The sequence below is a fragment of the Penicillium manginii genome (genome assembly GCF_028828005.1).
Source record: "Penicillium manginii strain IBT 31320 chromosome Unknown utg000003l:1.0-959480.0:1.0-959601.0, whole genome shotgun sequence".
NCBI lineage: Eukaryota > Fungi > Ascomycota > Eurotiomycetes > Eurotiales > Aspergillaceae > Penicillium > Penicillium manginii.
In genome coordinates, this window is record NW_026643104.1 from 470,743 (window position 1) to 481,074 (window position 10,332).

At 48.5% G+C, this 10,332-nt stretch overlaps 3 protein-coding genes across 3 annotated transcripts; all 3 read right to left on the minus strand.

Annotated features, from left to right (window-relative positions):
* Window positions 1-33: 33 nt before the first annotated feature.
* On the minus strand, window positions 34-1,583 carry rhgB (putative extracellular rhamnogalacturonase; the record flags this gene model as incomplete). Its single annotated transcript, XM_057100188.1, has 4 exons — window positions 34-509; window positions 584-785; window positions 838-876; window positions 957-1,583. The coding sequence occupies 4 exons, from the start codon at window positions 1,581-1,583 to the stop codon at window positions 34-36; spliced, it is 1,344 nt and encodes a 447-aa protein (XP_056962876.1).
* A 1,339-nt stretch (window positions 1,584-2,922) lies between these two features.
* Window positions 2,923-3,413, minus strand: N7533_003539 (uncharacterized protein; the record flags this gene model as incomplete). Its single annotated transcript, XM_057100189.1, has 3 exons — window positions 2,923-3,166; window positions 3,225-3,339; window positions 3,392-3,413. 3 exons carry the CDS (start codon window positions 3,411-3,413, stop codon window positions 2,923-2,925), a joined length of 381 nt encoding a protein of 126 aa, XP_056962877.1.
* Window positions 3,414-3,949: 536 nt separating this feature from the next.
* Window positions 3,950-5,596, minus strand: N7533_003540 (uncharacterized protein; the record flags this gene model as incomplete). The annotated part of the gene is made up of 1 exon (XM_057100190.1): window positions 3,950-5,596. The coding sequence occupies one exon, from the start codon at window positions 5,594-5,596 to the stop codon at window positions 3,950-3,952; it is 1,647 nt and encodes a 548-aa protein (XP_056962878.1).
* Window positions 5,597-10,332: the final 4,736 nt, after the last annotated feature.

Genomic DNA, 10,332 nt, shown 5'->3' on the forward strand with positions numbered 1-10,332 from the left:
GAATCATGAGCATTCCCTCACCACCGGAACCATCTAAGTAGAGCTAGCCTTAGCAGCCAAAGCACTAAACGGCGTCGCACCAGGATAGAAAGAAGTAGGAATAGTAGGAATAGGGATCTCCGAATCCGTGCCAAAAGCAGTAGCCAGGTCACTAGCCATGGTAGCAGCAGAGTAACCAGTCGGGGCGGTCTTGACTGTCACAGTAGTCGAGTACGAAGTGACATCGCCGCTTTCCTCCTTCAGACATGCGCCAGAGCCGTAGGCACTGTTGCAGACGTAGGTCTGGTAATCGCCCTCTTCGGTCCACATGGCAAAGTCCTCGATAGTCACGTCGGTGCAGGGCGCGCCGGGTGCGCAGTTCACTTTAATCGGGCCGCGCTGGGCGCCGTTCGCTTCGGTGCCTTTCCAGTTGCTGATTGTGATGTTGTCGAGTTGGACGCCGGAGCCGGAGACGGTTGACATGCTGCTCCAGGCTTGGTCGATGTCTAGGGAGTAGGCGTTGCCGTGGCCTGGGGATGTTAGTTGGGGGTCTTTAATGGGGAAACATCGGGACTGGGTAGAGAAGGGGGAGAGTGGCCCATACCGATGAAGTTCTCAAGGATGACGTCGGAAACAGAGCCGCTGCCGCCGTTGCTCTTTATCATGTACATCTGGTTGGAGGACCAGGTGTAGATGTTGCGGTAGGTGATATCGCTGATAGCAACATCGGTGGAGAGAGAGCCCATGGCGCAGCCACCGCTCCAGTTGCAGTAGATATTCTCAACCAGGATGCTCTTGGAAGGACTCTGCATTGTGTTAGTGATGAAAGACCAAGAGGTTGGTGTTGGTAATACATACCTTGACAGTAACACACTCGTCCTTGTTGGTGACCTCGACCTAATAATCATAAGCAACTGTTCGATGAATTCCACCCAGACCTGACACAAAGCCCATATCTAGAGAAACAGTGCACCTACATCGTGAATCCAGATATCATTCGACCACACATCAATACCATCCAGACCACCAGAGTTACCACCACGAATAGCCATATTGTAAACCTCACCACCAGTACAAGTATCCATCGAGAAATGGAAAGCGGGCGCATCAACCAGAATCAAATCGTGAACCGAAAAGTCTGTAACCTCATACAGGCGCAGAATACGAGGACCACTCAGAGATCCCTCCTTGTGGAACTCATAACCATATCCCTGCACCGCGCCCTTGGAGTTGGAACTGAAGAGCTCGAAGTCGGAGGTATGCTCGATGAAGATCATGTTGCCTCCATCCGAGCCGGTGCGGTAGATAGTACCATCCATACGAATAGCGGTGCTCTTTCCACCGGTCAGAGTCACCCATGATTCGAGCGCATATTCACCGGATGGGACGTACACCACGCCGCCCTCTTTACAGGCAGCCCAGGCAGAGGTGATGGCTGGGCCAATATCAGTCTTTCCATCAGCAACGCCGTCGTAGTCGAGGACGTTGCAGGTTTTGGTACTAGCTTTGGTGGCGTAGGAGGTTGTTGGACCGACGGACCAAGAGGGAGCAGCGGATGCGAGCAATGGCGCCAGGCCGATTGCGAGAAGAGAAGAGATGAACATCGCAGATGTCGAATTAAAGTTGTGAAAAGAGGGTGGAATTGGAAATGAAACAAAATACAACAATGAAAGTAAAAAAAAAAGAAGGGATGGCTGTAGAACAGAGCAGACAAAGGACGGGCGACGCTGTATATCAACACGAGACGCGAGACATGGCTGCTTAAGACAAGTGCTTAAATGTCAAACAGGGCCTTGGCCAAAGCCGACATCCTCCCCGTTCACCCCAGTCAGACCATCCCGGGCCCCACTGAGGCTTCATTGTAAGTGGTACATATTGGGGTCGACGAACTGTGCCGCCTTGTTCGAGGGTGGGTGTTCCGTCCGCGTGGAGCTCCACTGGGAAACGAAACAGCTAGATGTAGAACAACTGTAACAGATATTGGCATTGCCCCACATTTCCAGGGGGCTCTTTGTTGGAGAGGTGAAATTGTCAGGGTGACAGGGGGGCTGAGAGCCGTTTGGTATTGATTGATCGGCAGATTAGAGCTAGTTCTGACGCACCGGGCTCGGCGCTAAGGGTTGTCTTTAGCCGGAGAAAGTTGAAAGAGTCTAGTTAGGGTTCGGATGAGTTTTCCTATTTGCCAGATGGATCCACGTGGTTATAAAATTTCAAAAGGAACAGAGACAGGAGAATGGAAAAAGGGGCGATAGCTGACGAATTGGAAGAAGTGGGTTTAATCAGTTAGGGGCCAGGGCAGTTTATTTGGGTTCAAATTGTTCATCTAATTAATGTATAATAAGGCATCTTTGAGGCGTATACGCATAACTGAGACGCTAATTCAAGATGTAGCTAGTTTAGCAGCACTCAAGTCATCCGGTTTAAAATGTACTGCTACTAGTACTAGTATCCTCCTAACTTCAAGTTCCTTCGAATTCTTAAAGGTCTGCCCACCTGGGCACATCGCCGACCCCAAGTTGAAGAAGCCATACTAGTAGTACCCGGAAAAGGGTCATCCTCGGCAGATTTTAAGCACAGACAACCTTGGAACGTCATCTCAATATATACAGCATCACGCTATTAGGTAGCCACAACCGAGCCCAAGATCTACAAGCGACCTACCAGCCGAAGCCTAGCAATTAGTCCACCAATACGTGACGATCTCGGCAAATATTAACATCTACAACCGAAACAACAAATTTTCTCAAGAGATCTGAATGATATCTAGCTGCAAATTCTAGCTAAAGACTCGACAGCAAGAGCAAGAGGGGTGAGACGGTACAATCATCAACGAACCCCCGTGCATCAGACAAAAGGTTCGCTGAAGTTGCGACTCACACCTCTGCTCATCTTAATAAAATTCTCTCTCCAACCTGTATCCAGCATCCATTTCCCAGGGATACCTTAGATCATCAGACGCTCGACCTGGTTGCGGATGGTGCGGATCTGAGCGTTCAGGTCACTAGCCTCGTTGGTGGTGATGGAGCAAGCGATGACGGGGCGGGAGACACCAGTGGCACGGCCGAGAGCCATCTTGGAGGGAACGTAGACGTAGGGAACGTTCTTGTCCTCGCAGAGGAGGGGCAGGTGCAGAATGATGGGCAGAGGGGTGGTGTCGGCGGCCAGGATGACGAGGTCGGAAGTACCACTAATGACGAAAAATTAGCCTCGAGATAATGTATTTCTTGTCAGGTGGATATTTTTACCGGTTGAGGGTCTTGGTGGTCTCGTTAGCGCCCTTCTTGAGCTGGCGGATGTGACCAGCCTGCTGGACAAGGTCCAGAAGAGACTGAGACAGAGTCTCGTCGGCGATGGGCCAGGCTGTGAAAAAAGTTAGTGGAAGCACCGAGATGAGTGGTAGTGAACAACTTACCGGCGGAGGAGTCTTCGGCCATTTTGATTTCGGTGGAGGAGAATAGTATCAAGAAACCAGATCTTATGAGAAATGGCTCACGCGTAGGATCACTGCCTGTAGGGTAGACGTAAAAAGTGTGGGTGGGTGAAGGTGAGGTGTGGAGTGAAATTTTCGGATTTTGCGGATGAAGATCTTTGATACGGCAGAACATGTACACCGCCTTGTCTGGGCTAACCAGAGCTGGTAGATATCACGTGACGTGCTGACCGCCCTCAAGATGAATACGAATTGGGCCAGGCACATTCCATTTACGGAAGGAACGCGGGGAGTTGCCAATTTCCCTTTTTATTTTTATTTTTGGCAGGCACGATGGAGGACTACAGGAATCACGTGCACTTGTGTAATTTGGGAAGGCGTCAACGCCGAGGGTCAACCTCGTCTTGATTTTCTTTTGTTCCAATGCTTGTCTATCATATGCTGATTCGTATGCTTATATACATTTCATGCAGCGCTTCCTGCGCTCATCTCCCGTGCATCATATCAATTGCTCACGTGCAATTACTATCTCTCATTTTTTCAATCCGTGCTGCTATTCACAATTGTGCTGGCCAGCTTGGAGCGTGCCCGCAGAGCAGGTCCGTACTTGTACAGGACAAAGGGGATCAAGGTTAGAAGCGTGGCAACCAGCGCCAACAACAGACCCGCCCACTGGCTACCGAGATTGTGAAAGAACTGCGATGCGAACAGCGGCGACACAGCACCGAGTGTGTTACGCATGAATCCCTGACCGGCGATTGCGGATGAGGAGTTCTCGCCGTAGCAGTCCGATGTATAACTATAGCAGGACTCGAAGATGAAGAAGATGCCAACACCGATCAATGCCAGTCCGACAATCGGGCCGAACCAGTGCAGCTGCTTATACTGAGTGAAGCTGTAGATAAACAGGCCAACGGGAAGCCAGACAGCGCCGAATAAGACACCATACAAACGGTCCTCGGGCTGGGTCTTGCGGCTCTTGTCGGCCACGATACTCTCGTATTTTCGGATCTGCAGGAAGTTCAGACCGAATGCCAGGGTTGCGCCGAAACACAGGGCGATGTATGGCAGGCCGGACGTACCCTCGCCCCAGCCGCGCTTTTCTTGGTAGGTGATCGGGATCACGGACAGGAAGAGGAAAGCCAGGAACCAAGCGAAGCTGATCCACAGGCCGAAAGCGAAGACAACGGGCTCGGTGAAGAGCATTCGAATCGCCTTAACGGAGGAGTTGTGCAGCATTTCTTTGACACCAGGGGCCTCGAGATCGTTGTGTGTGACGAAGCGCTCGTCGCCGGTGTTCTGACGGAGCATTTTGGCGCGCTTAGCGAGGGTCACACCGCCGCGAGTCTCCTTAAGGAAGATGACGATTAAGATTCCAAGGGGAATGTTGGCTAGGCCTTGGATACCTTCAACCCAGCGCCAGCCCAAAGCCTGATCGATGAAGCCAGTGTAGATGGGCGCGGCGACAGTTCCGAAGATAGCGATGAAAGAGAAGGAAGCCATTGGGATGGCGCGATGGGCGGGTGTATACATATCGCCGAATGTTCCGCCGACCAGGATGGTTCCGACACAGCCAAAAAGACCGAGCAGACAACGACAGACAAGGATTGTGGCAATGTTCTTTCCGAGCGAGAGACCAATGAACATCAGAGCAAAGCAGACGTATGCTCCGACGTAGACGACGCGTCGACCGGCCAACTCACAGAAGGGTGCCAGGAAGAGAGGTGCCAGGGCACAGGTGAAGTTGAAGCAGAAAAGACCCAACTGGCCGATTTCTGTTGACACGCCAAACTCCTCTGTCATGCGTGAAATTCCGGCGCTGTACGCAGTAGTGGCGAGACCGATGAAGAGTGTCATGGCACACAGCAGGATGCTGATGAATGCCTTGTACTTAGAGTTCCAATTGAACGGATTCTCCTTATCCCCCTCCGCGAATTCCAAAACAATGAAGTTTCCGCCATTATGTTGAGATGGTTTGGTGGCTGTGAGCGGAAGGTCGAAGTCGACCTCCTGTACCAGTTTACCATCAAACTCTTGTGAGTGCTCTTCGTATAATTGTTCCCGGTATTTTCCTCCGATGATCCAGTTCTTTTGATATGTCTCTTCGTGGGCGACTGTCGTCTCGCCGTTGGGGACGTTCTCTTTATGAGACGACGAGGTTGGCTGTTGTTGTTGCTTTGTCTTCATGATGAATGTGGTATAGTGTGCCGACCCTTAGAGCAACACAAGTACGTACATGGAAGAAAGGGAGAAAATATTCTGAAGAAAGGATCCGGGTATGAGGAAGAGGAAGACATATAAGTTCGCACCGGCCAGGGGCAGTGCCTGGCGTCATCCGCAAGCCTCCGGGTTTACAAGTATGGGGACCGGGATACAGCATGGGGCGTGGGGGTTAGTTTGGTCCTACTACTCCATAGTGCTCCAACGTGTTCCAAACCATCTCATTTGACCAAATTGACTTTTTCTTCCGATGGAGGTAGACCGAGGAGTGCCACGGACAGTAGCTTTCAAACTTTGATCCGTCCGCACCCCAGCTCTCTACTTTCTCAGCTCACACACTGCTCCTTTCTACGACTTCCCTGAGGGAACGATTCTTTTTCTTGCATTCAGTAGCTCTGACTACCGATTCTCCAGGAGCACCGGGTCAAAATCTGTGGTCTCGAACGTCGTCATTGATGCTGTTTTTCCCGATTCGGAAGCACACCGATACGATGAACCATGCGCTCTGCCTTTGTCGCATGAGACGTGTGGACCACGATAACGTTGGGCGAATTGTAGTTCATTACAAGGACGCCACCTGTTGAAAACTGGCCACTTTCGGACAACCACCGCGAATCGATTATTCGGCAAGGTCTTAATAACTGCGAAGAAAGACCGATGACATCCCGATGCCGCTTTCGCCGACCTTCTCGGCATGCCTGGGGGACTCGGCCCCACCGCCAAACCACCGGCATGCCGAATGGCGACTCGGAGCGCGTCGGTTTTGTTAGAGATGAGGTTTTTTCAATTATTCCTGTATCAGGCTTGGAAATGTAGGACTCTATGGATGTTCCGGTTGTTTTTGGGGGTTTCTAGGCTTCATTTCGGCGGAACAGTTGGAGGTAAGAATAAGTTTGTTCCGGTGGTCTTGTTTCCTAGTTTGGTTGACCGAGGATCGTCTGGTCGGTAGATCCTCGGAAGGTCCACCTCAAATTCGTTGAATGACGATCAATGCGCGGTTTACTGTGCCCGGTACACCCCGACAAAACTGGGCCTTCAGGCTGCATATTTTAAAGTGAGGCAGGCCGCGTTTTGCATCAGGTATTCCGCCGACAATCTCCTCTGCATTGAGATTCATTTGGGCATGACTGACGTATTTGCACGGTGTGCGGACTAGAAAGAAATGGTTCAATTGTTTTACATTCTCACATTCCTATATTGGTAGGGAATTTTGCTTCTTTAGCTGCATAGCTTCTGGGCACCGGTCATCGCTCAGCGAGCAATTCTATTCTCACCAGCTGCCCTAGGACGAATTTTCTGATTGCACTACATAGAGTCAAGTATCGCTCATGAATACAAGTAATGTAACAACGATACTATTAATTATCGTTTAATGAATTAATACTGATCATTATTCCATGGGTAGTATTGTTGGTAATATTACTGGTAAAGCCCAGGCTGTTTTTGAAGGGTGGCAAATGGTTCAAAAAGAATCATGATATCTCTGGCAAAACCACGCATGGCAACTTGAAAATACCGAGATATTTGGGGATCAAAATTCTTCGTGCATGGGAAAAGTTCTAGAAAAATTCCAGTAAACCTCCACATTGACTGAAATTTGAGACTTAAAACTCTGCACTGAGTATGTTTGATCTCATCACGTGCATCACCTCCTGTCCAAATATTAGTAATCTTACTTCAGCCAATGATCGCTTGCGAATGGGTGATGGGCGAACTCGTTCATTTTATCCAAGTTTTGGGGTTCTCATGATTCAAGACAGTGCTAAGACATTATCTGGTGGTTCGATGGGACCGGGGGTAGCGTCGGTAAGCGGGGTCTTTGTTGCGGGAGCTTGCCGACGGACAACGATTGTGGGGATTTTGGGCATCTGTCATCTTCAAGTTTTTAACGTATCTAATTTGCGGTGGGAACATTATTTTGTCTGGCTCTACGGAGTAGATAACCCGATCCATGTACGTTGGAACAATTATTTTTGGATGGTACTATGTGGTTATAATCATATGATGCACGTCAGCGGAAGACATTTCTTTGATTCTGCTAGCTTCACCGGCTGCTAATTTACTCCTTTGGATATTGACAAATAACCTGGGCGGTTTGGAAATTTATAAATAGGGACTTCAAATACATCAGAACAAAGCATTGTTAAAAAGGTCACTGTCTTGACTGCCATGCCACAAAATGAGCTTGAATTCTACACCTGAGTACCCTGCAGCTGGATCCATATGCGGATAGCCGGCCCCACCTGGACATGTTTTATAGGACTAGGACAAAGACAGGTGGAGTCCTGTGATTATTGCAAGGATGCATGCCTAGATATTTGCTACAAAGAAGTTCCCGAGGGCTTGACATGTGGGAGATCGAGGTCGCAATGGGAAGTTAATCAGGGATTTCCAAACTATCACAGTCTCAAAATAAAGAGGCAAGCAGAAATTCCCCAAAGACTCAGCCTTCGGACTTTTTTCGTGGAAAGGAAATGGGAAAGGCGGACTATGTGCTCACAAAGAAAATCGAGGCTCAAAGGAAGATCCAGGTTGGTCCAAAGGTTACGCACATGATCATTTTCTCCCTGCCAGTTTAGACTAAACCATACTTGTACTAAGTCGGTACTGATTTGTGTCAAAGCTCTTTGTGCTGAGATAGTACTATTCAAAGCCCGGGTCCATGCATTTTGTGAGAAGGTATTTGATAGCTCGAGTTCTTCGAGGGGCCGGTATTCATTTACAAAATCTATCTATCGGTCGGATGAATCAATAAGTGATAATAATCCAGTCTCACCAGATCAAGAGCTGCTCCACATATTCCGGTGACTTATCGAGATATCAACGGGATGAGTGCTGAAATATTATCAGATGACTTAGATGACGCAAGTTTATCTTCGTGATCTCCTCAACAGGTCTCAAGATCATTTATGAGCAGACTTAAAGGGAAGAGGAAGGGTCGAGAACCAAAGGGTCCATATTCCCCTCGGAAGGAGAGGAAGGTAGTTGTCAGAAATGATTCATCGGTAAGAGGCTCCCCATGGGTAAAGACTATTAGAAAAAGACTTATGGTAGAGGACCTGGACCTTAAAAAGTCATTCGTGGGTTCTACGCCGAGCTCCAAGTCAAATTTCAAAGCTCTGCCTCGTCAGAAAAGATGGAGAAGGGAGGGAAATACCCCATTAACAAAGGTTGAAGACTTGCCCCATGATTGGAATGCACGTGAGCCAGATCTTGATCCAAAGTAAGTTATTATGGCTGGCACCCCCAGTTTCCTCACGCATTTATCTAACTTGTTCAGTGACATCGAGGCCCAGATAGTAAGATGCGAAGAGAGAATCGAAGATGGCATCATGCCTCATCTGTTTGAAGCAAGATTGACCGAATACAAAGGAAGAAGGGACTATGCAAAGTGGGTTAATGCTTCCATATTCTGCAATTTCTGGTATTCGGTCTCGAGGACCTGAAAGAGATAAGCTCTTGATTAACATGGCACTAGTGGAGTTGCAAGAAAAGAGCGCGCCGGATTGGATTCAAATGTCTATAAGCGACTTGACGCTTTGGAATATATATTCCAAGCAAGAAAGACCGATGGCGACAAGAATAATCAAATGGCAAATATCAAATCAATATTAGAGGCATATAGAACAAAGAGCCTTCCCTGGGTGACAGGTCTCGTTACATACTGGGCAAAAGGAAAGCAATTGTGTCAGCCACGCCCTTTCAACTGGGATGAATTTGAGGCTATCAATGCTCCAAATGGAGGCGATAAAGGTTTCTGGGTAGAAGGGGTTAGTAAGAGAATCAAACCCTCCTGTCGAAAATTTGCGATTCTGAATGGTTGTAGCTTCTAGGACCAGCTCCGATGGTACAGTGTCCGACATTGACGGTGGGACTACGCGATTCATATGTATACAATGTTTGTTCCATCCAATCATTATGTTATATGAGAACCAAACTCGTATCTTATCACTAAAGAATTGCAATATAGTACAACGTTGCTCTTAGGCTACCTGGTTACGACTGGTGGGCTGAAATGCTTTTTGTATATGATACAGGGGCGTCATATATGAGCATCTACGAAGGTGATCTGGACGTTTTGATTGGCCCTAATTACATCGGAAACCCTCTGCCTATTCCAAACCTTGGAGATGGCGTGGTGCACACTGCAAATGGCCTTGCAACAAACAGCTATTTTGAGATCGAGGCCACGGTCTTGGATAGAAAGGGAAGGCGAATGACGAAATGGACTAGATTAATCTGCAACTTGCGGCCAGGCCATCATCCAACAACAACTGCGACAGATCGATTAGACGGACCTTTTCTACGTTGGCTCCTCTTTACCTCCACGACGCCAGTCGAGAAGCCTGACATTACTTTTTCGACTTCAAGAATTTCCATGAACCTGACAAAGAGTCTTCCAGTTGAGAAAAGAGGGTCACCGTATGACGGAGATCCTCATCAATTCGGTCCAACTGCTAGAAAAACGCCACTTGAGGCCATGCATCAAACAATCGGATTGAATTCCGCATTTGGGATGGGTCAGTCATATCCGCCGCCGAGAGGAAGGAGGGTCCCGGAGTGAGTTATAGCTCCAGAGAGTCAACTTGTACCTAGACATGATGCACCTGGGCAGTTATTATACAATGCTTTTTGTTACTTTTGAAGGTGGTTCTCGCCAAATCAGTTTGTAATTCAATTCTTGACTCATACCTAAGCATCTG